Raw genomic sequence first — 14,637 nt, forward strand, 5'->3', positions numbered from 1 at the left:
GTTAGTCTGTATCCGCAAAAAGAACAGGAGTACTTGTGGCACCTTAGAGACTAAAAAATTTATTAGAGTATAAGATTTCGTGGACTACAGCCCACTTCTTTGGATGCATATAGAGTGGAATAAATATTGAGGAGATATATATACAGAGAGCATGAACAGGTGGGAGTTGTCTTACCAACTCTGAGAGGCCAATTAAGTAAGAGAGGGAAAAAAACTTTTGAAGTGATAATCAAGCTAGCCCAGTACAGACAGTTTGATAAGAAGTGTGAGAATACTTACAAGGGGAGATAGATTCAATGTTTGTAATGGCTCAGCCATTCCCAGTCCTTATTCAATCCTGAGTTGATTGTGTCTAGTTTGCATATCAATTCCAGCTCAGCAGTCTCTCGTTGGAGTCTGTTTTTGAAGTTTTTCTGTTGTAAGATAGCCACCCGCAGGTCTGATATGGAAAGATGATCCTTTACTCTCACAGAACTTGGGAGACAGACCTGTCCTCGCTTACAGACAACCCCCCAACATAAAGCAAATACTCACCAGCAACCACACATCACTGAACAAAACCATTGACCCAGGAACCTATCCTTGTAACAAAGCCTGATACCAACTCTGTCCACATATCTATTCAAGTGACATCATCATAGGACCTAATCACATCAGCCATACCATCAGGGGCTCGTTCACCTGCACATCTACCAATGTGATATATGCCATCATGTGCCAGCAATGCCCCTCTGCCGTGTACATTGGCCAAATCGGACAGTCTCTACGCAAAAGAATTAATGGACACAAATCTGACATCAGGAATCATAATACTCAAAAACCAGTGGGAGAACACTTTAACCTGTCTGGCCATTCAATGTCAGACCTGCGGGTGGCTATCTTACAACAGAAAAACTTCAAAAACAGACTCCAATGAGAGACTGCTGAGCTGGAATTGATATGCAAACTAGACACAATCAACTCAGGATTGAATAAGGACTGGGAATGGCTGAGCCATTACAAACATTGAATCTATCTCCCCTTGTAAGTATTCTCACACTTCTTATCAAACTGTCTGTACTGGGCTATCTTGATTATCACTTCAAAAGTTTTTTTTCTCTTACTTAATTGGCCTCTCAGAGTTGGTAAGACAACGCCCACTTCTTCATGCTCTCTGTTTGTGTGTATATATATCTCCTCAATATTTATTCCACTCTATATGCATCCGAAGAAGTGGGCTGTAGTCCACGAAAGCTTATACTCTAATAAATTTGTTAGTCTCTAAGGTGCCACAAGTACTCTTGTTCTTTTATGTCGGTTGCAACCTGTCGAAGGCAGTTTTATTTATTTTTTTTAACACTTGCAAGGGAAAAGTACTTACGGGCAGAGGTTCCCCTCCTGAGGTAGGTCTCCGTTAAATAAACAACTAAGGCAAGCATTTATACCTTTTGTTACATACAGTAATAATTAACAACTGCATTTTGTTTATACCTATTTCTTCCTGATACCTTACTTTTCTTAGCAATTCTTGCTATAGTCTGCGTTCCATTTTTATCTAACACAAGGTTAAAATAACCTTTCTTACCACTTTTTGTTTGTTTGTTTTTTTTACTTGCCCAGGCCCTGCCTGGAAGTCTTGCGTTATTAGCTGTTAAAGTTAGCCTGACTTTTGCTTTTTGTAGAAAACTAAAATGTTTGTGCTTTTTTCCAGCTTCCACAGAGTCAAATACTTTTAAAGGTTATGGAACAGACATATCTTCCCCTTTCAGGGGCATTTATGTAGTAGGGTAGGGAATTATGTTTTTCAACTTTTTAAACTGTATTTAGAGTAAAAAAGTTGGTGGTTCATTTCTCAGGGAGGAATCCAATTTGGCTTTTACATTCTTTGGTGTTCCTGGACAAGTGAAACAAGTATTCTGTTGTTCTTTATCAAGGATTCCACAGACTAGTCTGCTCCTGATCTTGCTAATATAGATACATCTGTGATTGTCTTGATGTCAGGCTCCTTCACAGTGACTGGGACTGTGCAAGGGGGCAGGATTGTATCTCTGCTTCTGTCAGTCACACAGGGACTGTGCAGAAGGGAGGATGGTCTCTGGCTCTGTCAGTAACAATCAGGTTGGGAGAGAGGTGGGATAAGACTGTCAATCACAGCAGGGCTGTGCACAAGGGTGGGGGAGGAGACAGTCTCTGGCTTTGTCGGTCACAGTGGGGTTCTGCAGTGGGCAGGGGGACTGGTCACTGGGGCTGTGTAGAGGGGTGGGGTCTTGGGGGGGCAGGCTCTTGCTCTGTCAATCACACCAGAGCTGTGACGTAGAAGGAGGGAGGGAGGATGGTATTGGTCTCTGGCTCTGTCAGTCGCAGAGGGGTGGGTGGGTGAGGGGACTGGTATCTTGCTCTGTCAATCATACCGGAGCTGGGAAGTGGGAGGAGGAGGAGGGATGGTATTGGTCTCTGGCTCTGTCAGTCACACCGGTGCTGTGCAGAAGGATGCGGGAGGCGTGGTCTCTGGCGCTCTGTCAGTCACGCCTGGACTGTGCAGAGGGGTGGGAGGTGGGCGGTTTCTGGCTGTCAGTCACAGCAGGCCTATGGAGGGGGGGTGGTTTCTAGCTCTGTCAGTCAGAGGGGGCTGTGTAGAGGGGCGCGGGGGGAGGCTGGTCTCTGGCTGTCAGTCATGGTGGGGTGGGTGGAGGCAGACTCTGGCTGTGTCAGTCAGAGGAGGCTGTGCAGTTGGGTGTGGGGGGCTGGTCTCCGGCTGTCAGTCACAGCAGGGCGGGGTTGTCTCTGTCTCAGTCAGACGGGTTGGGCAGCGCGGGGGGCGGGCTCTGGCTCTGTCAGTCACACGGGGGTGTTTGTTTTTTTCCTTCCTGCAGGCGGTCCGGCAGACAATGGCCTCCGCCGGCCGGGTCGGGCTGTGAGTGGCGCCTGGGGGAGGCTGTCGGGCCGCGGCAGGCTGGGTCTGCCGGCCGGCGCCGTGCGGAGCTCGGCTGCAGAGCGGGGGCCTCCCCCGTGTGAGCGGTTCCAGTCCTGGGAGCGCCGGTAACTAGCCGCGGTTCCTCCCTGCCCCCCAGCCTGGGTCACCCTCTGCCCCGCTCGCGGCAGGGAGCTGCTGCCTGCCCCGGCGCCTTTCCCCCCGGCCATGGTCGGGCTGCTGCCCCTCCCCACCGGGTACCAGCTGGCTGCTCCGGGGGGCTGGGGAGCAGGTCTGGGTACCCCATTTCCTCCCCGTTCTCGGCCTGGCCCTGCCAAGTCACAAGGCCCAGGAGGGAAGGCGCAACCCGCAGGAGGCTGCTCCTGCTAGCAAGGGTGGGAGGAGATGTGTGTGCCATGCTAGTGTGGGGAAGGGGGTACAGGAGTGGACCTTGCTCTGCAGGAATGGCCCGGCTGTAGCAGTGTGGGGAGGGGTTGCAGACCATGGGCAGAGTAGGTGGTGCAGAGTGACGAGGATACACAGGGGTGCGGGAACAATTTGTACAGTGATGGTGCTGAGAGCCATTGAACCAAACTGTAAATGCTGTATATAATGGAAACCACTTCAAGCCAACAGGTGCAGCAGCAACCATAGTTCCAGCACCCGTGAGGATCCAGGCATTGCTATGCCAGTGGCTGGGAGGGTTGCATTGAAAGGCTAGCAGAAGGTAATGTCAGCAGAGAAGAGAGGAGTGGGGCAGACACAGTCTAAAAGATGAGTGTTTTCAGCAGGTGTATCAAAAGCACTGCTAGAATAGGAGTAAGGATGTCCGAGAGTCTTGCAGAGCTCTGCCTGGCACTGAGGAATAAATTCATTAATGTATGTTAGTTTCACTATTGAAACTCCCTGTGGATAGATAAAGGAAAAGAGGGGCCAAGGAAACTGGTACAACCAGGAGGTGAGGGATGGGAAATTGAGAGGTAAACCCTGGTCTGGAGGGGGAGAAAATAAGTGGTAGTTGGGCAAAGCCAGAGCGAGTTGGGAGAGTTCTCAAGTGACTAGTATTTTGGAAAATTCATTTTGCCTTCTAAAATACAGGCTTGGTTTTCTATTTTGGAGAAGACAGGCACTTGGACTCAGAGAAATCTTAATCACTTGGAGCAGAACTTGGACAAAACTCAGCAAGAGGAAATTGGGAGACCGCAGGGAATAGAGAGAGATGTAGAGGGACCGTAGGAGGAGAGGGGTGTGGGAAGACCATGTTACATAAGCAAAGTGAAGCTGAGGTACATGTAGGATGTCTGTTAGGTATAATGACAGGTTTCAGAGTAGCAGCAGTGTTAGTCTGTATCCGCAAAAAGAACAGGAGTACTTGTAGCACCTTCGGATGCATCCGAAGAAGTGGGCTGTAGTCGACGAAAGCTTATGCTCTAATAAATGTATTAGTCTCTAAGGTGCTACAAGTACTCCTGTTCTTCTTTTTGTTAGATATAAGGGGATGGCCATACTAGATTAGGTCTGTGGTCCCTGTAGTTAGGCATCCCTCTGACAGTGGCCAGCACCAGATGCTTCAAAGGGCAAGAAACCCCAGTAGGTAGGTGTGGGATAATCTGTTCCCGTGATGAACTCATCCTAATCTGTAATAGAGATTGGGCTAGATTGGCAATTTGGGTTTATTTTAGGGCTTGTCTACACTGAAAACGCTTCAGCTGCACTGCTTCAGCACTTCAGTATAAACACTACCTATGCCAACGGGGAGGATTCTTCTTTCAGAGTAGGTAATCCACCTCCCTGAGCTGTGGTAGCTAGGTTGACGAAAGAAGTATTCTGGGGGTTAGGTCAGTATAGCTATGCCTCTCAGGGGTGTGGATTTCTCACCTCCCTAAGATGTAGTTATACTTATGTAAATTCCTAGGGTAGACCTTAGTGTTCATTCTAGTGGGACACTGGACTCTTTTAAAAGGAACAGTGGGGAAGGAGTGTCAGGAAAAGGGGAGGGAAGCTGCAGAAGCAACAAAAGTCTGGGGGCACATTGGGGAGGAGTTCCCTACAAACTGATCTTTGATATGCCTTAAATGAGAGCACAATCCTTTCAGGAAGCCTGTGTGGTTTGGGGAAATTACTTATGTCCAATTGTGCAGAAAACCCATGTTCCTCCTTGGAATCTAGACATTCCATAGGGAAGAATTGGAGAAATCCCATTTGTGTTTTGGATGCACACATAATTAGATGATATTTTTAATAATTATCAACTACTGAATCCAGAAACTATGATATAGAAAAATATAGATCAAAAATATTGTGGCAGCCCTTCAGCATATACAAGTACCTCAATCTGTATTAGTTTTTAAGGTTAGATTTGTGCATGTTTGTTTTTTAAACCAAACATGCTGAATATGTACAAAATCAGGAGGAAAAAGTCCTCTCCACCACTCTAACTTAAAAAAAAAAAAAAAAAAAAAAGGCACTGCAGAAATTACTGAATCTGCACTTTCCTCATCCTACCATATGTTAAGGTAGTCTGCAAAGGAATAGACCCACCTCTCTTGACTTAACAGTCTTGGATCTGTCTTATAAGTTGAGCGGTCAGAGTGGGTATTGGCAAAATTAGTTGGGAACCACTTGCATGGGGAAGTAGCTGACAATTTAAACTTGCACATGTTAAGAAAAAAACCATAGGTTTGAGAAATCAGAGTACTCGCATCATCACCTGGTCAAAGTGTTCCAGCAATTCTTTCCTAATTCTCTTCCTCTTCCTTCCTCCCCGGCACAACTTCCTGCTATTTAGCACTCAGCCATAGATTTTGTGTCTTGGGTTATAGTTAAAAAATCTTTTCTCAACTTGTTCATTTTTTCCAAAATCTCCTCTTTGTGGGACCAGCTGATTGTTACCAATGGTCTGGAAGATCCTGAAGAGTTTCACAATAATGCAAGTTATAATGACAGGCTGGAGATGACTAAAGAGATCACAATGCTTTCTTGCCCCTGGTGATTTTGAGAGTGAACAGTATGAGCTTCTAGTTTTTGTAAAGTCTATCCAAAAACTAGACAAGCCATTTACAACACAAAACTTCCTCATAGCCTGAGCTTCGGCAGCTTCTTTTGTCCCGTGCCCATCCTCAGCTGCTCATTGCTATGGGGTTGATTGTACAGTCTTTCTACAGTGGCTGGAGCTTGTAGCTTACATTTTATTAGTAGTATCTGGAAAGAAATACTTGGTGGCAAAGCTTCCTGGTGATACTCATAAAAATTAAATGTCTCTAGCAATGTGGCATGCAGTGATGGTGGTGTCTGGGTCGGTCCCAGGATATGAGAGAGATGAGGTGGGTGAGGTAATTGGCTTAACATCTGGTGTACATTCTCCAGTGCACTAAATGCCCCAATAACAACTGTGTGGGTGAAATGAGAATCACCATGCTGTCAAACTCTCACAGAAAATTGATTAAAAAAACAAAACAAAATACCATATGGCCTGTGGGCGAACATTTCTCATAAAGCAATCATTCCATATCTGATCTCTGTCCTCCTTCTTAAATGAAATCTGCACGCCACCTTCAAAAGATTAACCTGGGAGTTTTGCTAAGCGCTAAAAATCATGGTGTTAATAAACATACTGGATTTATAGCTCACTACAAAAATTTGTAACCTATTAATCCTCTTTTGTCCTATAACTGCAAAGGTGTTAACTACCCACTTCACCTTAAATGGTCTCTTGCAGCATGTGTGAATTCCTTATGTTAAACAATCTGTTCCATCACTTATTTAACTGTCACACTCTGATCACCTTTCCCAGACCTAAAGAAGAGCTCTCTGTGAGTTCAAAAGCTTGTCTCTTTCACCAAAAGAAGTTGGTCCAATAAAAGATATTACCTCACTCACCGTGTGTCTCTAGTAACATACTTAACATGAATCTTATGATAAAGACCCTGGTTGCTGAAAGAAGCTTGTCTTCCTCTGGGAGTTTTGGTCCTGGGAATTAAAGATTAGACCTTTAGACCAGGGGTTCTCACAATGACATTTTTGGTGGCCTCAGAGTGCGGCCGCCAACTCTTGCTGGTGGTCACTCTGACAATTTTTCCTAAAGTACTTAATTAACATTAGGAAAAATGAATAAATATGCACATATATATGTCTAAATCCTGGACGTTTATTTATGTAGTGGGAGAGCAGTAGGAAGTAGAGCTCCCTGTTGAGTGCACCCAGGATTTGCTCCTATTCTAGTGCTCAGAGCCTGTCACGGAGAGGGAGCCCCTCATCCTGCTGGGGAGCTGCCAAGCTCTGCAGCAGCCCAGCGCCATTGAGCTGCTGGGGTAGCTACAGCAACTGTAAACAGTGAGTGTCGACCCAAGCAGGGGAAGCTCTGCCGTGTTTCTCTGTCCCTGCCTCCCACGGCCCTCCAGCGAGTGCTCTTCTCAGGGAAGTTGGGTCAGGAACACACCGGCTAACTGCGGAGTCCCAGGCTCCCTGTGCCCCAGGCAGGAACAGGGGAGTGCCCTGGTGACCAAACATTGCAGCTGCCTCCACTGAGAAGAGCCGGCGCTGTGCACATAGGTGCCAATTTCCCCTCTTTCCCCTAGGTGCTTGACCCTCCTGTCCCCCCCGGCTCTGTCCCCACTCCACCCCTTCCATGAGGCTCTGCCCCAATTCCAACCACTTCCCCAAATCCCTGCCCCTTCCCCACCTCCTCCCCTGAGCGCGCCACGTTCCCGCTCCTCACTCCCCACCCCTGAGCACGCTAAGGCTGCCAAACAGCTGTTTGGCGGTGGCCAGGTGGGAAACGCTTGGGAGGTAGGTGGAGGAGCAGGGACACGGCCCGCTTGGGGAGAAGGAGGTGCTGGGCGGGGGAGGGGAGCTTGGCTGCCAGTGAGTGCAGAGCATCCACTGATTTTTCCCTGTGGGTGCTCCAGGCCCGGAGCACCCATGGAGTCGGCGCCTATGGCTGTGCACACCAGCCCCATGTATCTCCAGAGCCTGGAGCCTCCGAAGCGGCAGCGCCAGCACAAACACCAAGACTCTGCATTGCTACCCTTGGTAATGGCTATTCAGGAGCAACAGCTGGGGGCTGCAGGGAGGGACTGCTACTTTGCCCCCCACAATCTCTGCCCACATTTTGGAGGCTGTCATGGCCGCAAAAAAATCTGTTGTTGCCTAATGCAGAGCCGTAACCAGGGTGGGGTCACGTGCCCCTCTCCCTAGATTTCTGCCTTCCATTTAGTGGAGTTTGAAACCGTCGCCTCCTGCCAAGAGCCAGTGGATCAGAAGCTGGTGGAAGCCTCTCAGGCCGCTGGCTCTCTGTGCTGTGGGAGCCAGGGCGCTGGCTGGCTGCCTGGCAGCCCTCTCTGCCCTACTCCCTGTGCCAGGCCACCTCTGCACAGACAGGTGCTTCCCAGGCATGATGGGCGGAACAGCTCCAAGCTAACCCCCAACACACACTTGCCTCTCCCTAAAGGAGCCCAGTGCCAGCCAGCAATGCTCCCTGGAGCCAATCCCTGCTTGTAGAGCCCGGCTGCCCAGCTCAGCAGCAACAGAGCCAGGAGTGCCAGGGCAGTGGCCAGCGAGCACCTCTGGGAGCATCTCATGGCAGCCGGGCTCTGCAAGCAGGGGCTGGCTCCAGGGGCATCACTGGCCAGCGCCAGGCTCCGTTGGGGGAGAGACGAATGCGTATGAGGTCTGTGCTGCCCTGCCTGCCTGGGGAGTGCCTGGCCGTGCAGAGGTGGCCAAGCTTGGGAAACAAGGCAGGGATGGCTGCCGGGCAGTCAGCTAGCACCCTGACCCCCCACAGCACGGAGAGCTAGGGGCCTGAGCAGAGAGCAGCTCCCACCAGCTTCCGATTCACCGGCTCCTGGCAGGAGGCAATGGTTTTCAAATTGGGATGGACATCCTGGGGAGTATGCCCCACAGTTTGAAAATCTCTGTGCTAAATGGAAGGCAGAAATCTAGGAGGCATGTGACCCCCCCCCCCCATATCCCCCTACACATTGCCTTTAGGGGATGCAAATAAGCTTGCTTGCCCTGGGCACTAAAATTCCTTGTTACGGCTCTGGCCTGGTGAGTTTGAATATCTCAAGCTGGCTCCTGCTGAAAGGACCCATTTGTTAATTGGTCAGATGCAGGGGCTCTCTGATATGGAAACTTTAAAATATTCTGAAAAGAAATAGGCCAAGTAGGCAGAAGAAGGTGCATGGTAAGTAGGGATTGCAGCTCTCGATTTAACGTAGTTTAAAATATTGAATAAATTATACAGTACTAGCCCCCAGTCTGACTTGCACCAGCTAGCAATGAGAGATGATATCTTCTGGGGAACTTTCAAAGAAAATGGAGAACTCAGACATGTTTTTGGATTTGCCTGAGATTAAAGGGACAGAGACTAAAATAATAAAGAAAGAAAATGCACCTGCTGCTTCTACTGTGTACCCCGGTGCACACTACACGTGCAGACAGTGGATAATGATAGTCAACTAGTTAGGTCCCTAGTTTAGGATTTTGGCAGTCTGGGTTCAAGTCCCTGATCCCACAGAATTCTTTTGTGAACTTGGGCAAGTCACTTAGCCTCTCTGTGCCTCAATTGTCAATCCGTACAATGGTGGTGATAGCCCTTCCCTCCCTCACAAGGTATTGTGAAGATGAATGTTAGATTTAGACTCTGTGCTCAGATACTGATGTAATATTAATGGGGGCCATGTATGCACTATAGCTAGAAAAGTGCTTTACTTAGCTTAATTGTCAGAAAAGTGGATAGATCCTGTAGCAATATATCTGGGCCAGCAGAGTTCAGATCTAACAAGTCACATTTTGTGAAAATTTAATATGGGTATGGAGAATGGAAACAGAAGTGCTCAAAGAGAAGGGGTACTAACTTCTAAATAATTGTTAGAAAAGAAAAACAAATTAGAAGGTGCAAAATATCACATCACCAACTATTTGAGGTAGTTGCATATGGGTCATCCAGGTACAAGAGAGAATGAGATTTTTCTACTTTGTTTTATGATAAAACAAAGGAGAAAATCTTGCATTACTTGTGGCTAATTAAATATTTCAATTAAAAGAATTTTCCATATGCCAGTGTAGTAAAATAGCAGGGTATCCTCTGGGGAACTAGACAGGCAAATGTCTCAGTATCCTTTGTTCACTTTTCATGACATCAACTTCAGCAAGTCAGGTACTGAAATATTTTTTTCCCTCTCCTTGCCTCCCTCCCTTCCTCCTCTCTCTCCTTCCCCAGGAGGCTGCAATTGGAGCTGAAGATGAAAAGGTCTAATCATGAGAGAACATATGTATATGTCTCTATGATCACTCATCAGTAAGCACCTTCTATGACACCACAGGATGGATGTGGAGGTGGACTGGGAGTCTGATAATGACACTTGTGACACAGGTGAGGAGCATTCAGATGACTCCAGCCATATCTCTGAACGGATGGGTCGCAAAGCCAGCCTCCAGCTGGAGGTAGAGGAAGATTACTCACCACCATCTAGTCCTGCTTGCAGCCTTGCTGGACCTTCAGTTAGACAGGAACTCCCTGTAGAATTGCAGTGTGAAGAGGAGGAAACCTATGACAACTACTACCAGAAGCGTGATTCAACCACCGCTGCGGTGTTTGTCACCTCCAGCACCAACTTTGACCTGCAGTGTGAAGATGAGGATCTGGAGCTTTACTCCTCTGAGCACTCTGAGGAACCTCAGGGAGGGCTAAGTGAGGATGATGAAAACATCATTCTTATTGATGCCTTTGGTGAGGAGGACCTGGAGCCCATCTCTGGAGAAGCTTTGCCTTATAGGTGCAAGAAGTGTGGTGCCTCTTTCCAGGATCTGGGTGAATTACAGGAACACAAACAGATCCACCTGACAGAGCATTCATACCGATGCCCAATCTGTGGCAAAGAGTTCTTCCGTGCTGCAAACTTGCGAATGCACAAGCTCATTCATTCTAGTGACAGGCCACACAAGTGTCCGGAGTGTGACAAGGGGTTCATCCGCACGGCTGATGTCTGGAGGCACCTACGCAACGTCCACAAGATTGAACGTTCAAAAATTTTGGGAAATGGTATGGTTAGGAACCCATGGTCTTCAGTGCACCAGAACCAAAATGGTGGCGGAGATACCTATCAGCAGTGTTCGGATGACCAAAAGCCTGGAGGAGAACAGTCTAAACCTTACATCTGTCCAACATGTGGTAAAGGTTTCCATAAACCTAATTTGCTGTCGAAACACAAGGTGATCCACCGACAGGACAAACCATATCAGTGTCAAGAATGTGGAAAGTCCTTTATCCAGCTGCTCAGGTTGAAAAGGCATCAGCAAACTCACTCTGGAGAGCGCCCTTTCTACTGTGAGGAGTGTGGTGGAACCTTCACGCGGCTGGCATCACTACAGCGTCATCAGCGGATCCATACTGGAGAAAAACCCTACTCTTGTGCTTACTGTGCTCAAGACTTCACGGAGTCAGGCTCCTTGAGGAGACATGAGCGCACTCACCAAGTGAAGATGTCTTAGAGTCTATAGTACCTCACCTGCTCTAGTGGTTGTTTTGTTTCCCTTCTTACCTGAGTGAAACCTGTCCACGCTTCTTAAGAAACGTCCATACTCTATGCACATAGGTCAGTCCACAGCTACCTTCCCCAAATATTGCCAATATGACTCTAATAGGCAGCAGAGCCTCAGGAAGAACTCCATGATCTCTACAAGTAAAGACATAAGTGAAGAGGAAAAAGCCCCAGTGCCATTGAAGAATGAGGTTAGAGAATTTGTAGGACAAATGTGGAGAGTGAAGCCCCTTGGAGGTGCTGGATATTGTAGCTGGATTTCTTTTGGGGTGTGTCAGATTGAGTTTTCCCCAAAGATTGGTGTGTTAAATAGAGCTTTGGTGCAGTCCTGACCCTGAACTGATGGGTACTGCTGTCTAGAAAGTGATTGCTCTCCAGCACCAGATTTGGAGATCTGTCATTGCAGGCCGTTGCCAGGACTGCACAGTCCTCTTAGTTAGATATAGCCCATCCGCACCTCTGTGAATTCTTTTAGTTTTTAGTGAAGTACCTTTATTTGAAAGAGAAGGATCATGTCAGTTGCAAAATACTATCCAGGACTTCAATAAACTGGAAACTTAATTAACAGTTGCACCCTTTGTGCACACACTTGCTTATGGATATACTGATTCTTCATGTGCTTACATAATCCACATCACATGTATGTATATTGGTGGATGGAGAGAGGGTTGTATGGCTCGCTGTGATGGTGCATATGGGTACCGTGGGTTGTCTCTATGGATCTGTGCCAGTTGTGTCTAGGTGGAGAGCTTTTATCCTGCCCAGCTACTGTGTTACAGTAACAAATGTTTTAGAATTTAAAATCACAAAAATGCTAATTAAAAAAAATAAGGAAAATAGTGCTGTTTTTTTACACTGTATAGTAATTGGATTAAAGGTTCCTGATTCTAGCTCTGACTCTAGAAGATCCAATATGGTAAGTAGCATCAATCCTTATCACAAATTCTGGGGCATTTTTTAAGGGATCCTGGCAATTTAATTTTCTTTTTTGAACAGGCTAATTAAAAATCCTCAGTTTTGCGCTACTGAACCCTTAAAATAGCATGTCTTTAAATTTTTAAAACCATTCTTTTTTTAAAATGTGATGGCTTCTGGCTTTTTCCCCCACCTTGTTTTTGAGAAGAGTCTTTTGGGTTGGCCTAAGAGGAACACCTCTCCTTCTGCATGCTCTTTCATTGTATATGCATACACCTGTTTGCTGACTGTTTACTCTTCATTTCGGCTCTGCTTCACTATTACTGCTAAACACCCATTTTTTCAAAGCTCTGAGAATGTTGTTCACAAAAACTGCATAGGGTCAGGTTCACTGAGTGTTGTCAAATGCACAAGTAAATAAACTAAAAAAGTGCGAACCATCTCTTTTCAGTCATAGTAATTTTGGGGATTACTTGTAACTATGGTAAGAACAATTACATACAAGGTTTTGTAATTTCAAGTTGATAGTGTCGTCTCAATCACTCAGCTAACTACTGGTACCATTATGTAAGACCTTTTATATAACTTAATAGTAGGTAGGGACTTGAATGAGAGAGCTTGTAACTGGTAAAAGTCTCTTTAAGCCTCACCTGACCTTCCTGTTGCTTCCTTTGCTTCCAACATTGGACATGCCAACTGCTCCTGTAGCTGGCTATATAATGGGAATTGTGGGAGCAGGATGATAAGATGGCCTTCAAGAAGTTGCCTGCTGCATTACCAATGGTTATAGGAGCTCTTCTAGCAGTGGGATTGATCCGAGTGATGAAGTGAAAACACCCCCAGTTCTCCTCTTTTCTTCCCATGCCCTCCTTCATTTAGTCTGTTGCACATCTGGTTACAAAACACTTACTTAAGATGAACACTTTAGCTCTAAACTTCCTTATAAGCTTATATTACACACACTGGTATTCTCATACTCCTTAAATTCATTGTTTGAGAGTTGACTCAAGCTCATGACTAGTGGGTTCGTTGTTCTACTTGGCATGAATGGTTGTGGATGTAGATGGAGCCAGACATGGAAAATTATTTTCTACTGTCCTCTTGCTCCAGCTGATATACCTATCATCCTTTGCAATACTTGCTCTGCCCCAGCCTAGGCTGAAGCATGAATCTTAGACCTAGCTGCAGTATCCAGGGATGGTATTTTTTTAATTTAAGACCATTCTTTATATACAAGTTATTTGTCTGTGTTGCTACAGTGAGGCATTTGTGTATATCCACTTGGTTCCCTTAGCTTTGCAGAGGGGTCACATGAAATAATGCCTCCTAACTTTTTGAAAGTCTGGTTGCCAGGGGGAGTTCTCAGCATTCTGTTTGCATTTTTACAGAATGGAAATACAAATGTTTACGGTCACCAGAAAATATTCCCCTGCAACAGTTAATGGCCCTGGAAGGGGTAGGCTATATGCAGTCAGATCTAAATCCTTGAATTGATTTCTGATCCAGTCTTTAGCACAAGGCTGACTGAAGGAAAGTGTTTGTATCAACTTTGTTCACAGTATCTAGACTGGAGGAAACGGGGATGGGGAAAATCAGTTTGACCTATTTCTTCCAGTTACTAGAGTTATCTTCTGATGAGAAAGTAGGCACTAGAGTTGAATACAGACATTAGCATGTGATTTTTTCCTAACCAAAATCTTACAACCTGAGTTGTTTTGACTTGATAGCATTACTGTCTAAAACAGTCCAAGCACTCACTCATTCTGTCAATAAATATCCTGCAGCATGCTGAGGGGAGGGAGAGAAGTGGTGGTGGAGAGGTTGAAAAAAGAAATTCATCTCTATGTGAAAGCTCAGGACTGCTGCTCTTCATCTAAATGGACAGCAACTGCATTAATGTGCCATGGATGAAAATATATAAGCCCTTCAAAGAGACCAGTTTTCATAAAGTGGAAATGGGCAGAAATGCCATGGCTCTGGTTGAAGTGGAATTATTAAATCTGGATAAACAAATGTGAGTTTTTGGTAGGTTTCCCTACAAATGGTCATTCAAAGCAGTGATGGAAAGGCCACCTGTTTCTGTTATGAGAAGAGAAATCACCCTTTGTGTATTTATCATGCTAATGGAAGGACACACATGATTCTTCAGGGAAACCTGTAACTACTTCCAAATATTAATTTCTAGCTCTGTAGAGTGGTAACCTTTGTGGTGAAATTTACAAATGGACAGAAACCTGTCCTGTCATAGCTGTCTGTTATAGTAATCCTCACACTTAAGAATGGTCATAC

General features: G+C 46.2%; 1 protein-coding gene across 1 annotated transcript; it reads left to right on the forward strand.

Annotated features, from left to right (window-relative positions):
- The first annotated feature begins 2,806 nt into the window (after positions 1–2,806).
- On the forward strand, positions 2,807–12,783 carry LOC117881414 (zinc finger protein 253-like). Its single transcript, XM_034778647.1, has 2 exons — positions 2,807–3,018; positions 10,113–12,783. Exon 2 carries the CDS (start codon positions 10,217–10,219, stop codon positions 11,381–11,383), a length of 1,167 nt encoding a protein of 388 aa, XP_034634538.1. The 5' UTR covers positions 2,807–3,018; positions 10,113–10,216; the 3' UTR covers positions 11,384–12,783.
- The last annotated feature ends 1,854 nt before the right edge of the window (positions 12,784–14,637 follow it).

This window comes from Trachemys scripta, chromosome 8 (assembly GCF_013100865.1).
Source record: "Trachemys scripta elegans isolate TJP31775 chromosome 8, CAS_Tse_1.0, whole genome shotgun sequence".
Lineage (NCBI taxonomy): Eukaryota > Metazoa > Chordata > Testudines > Emydidae > Trachemys > Trachemys scripta.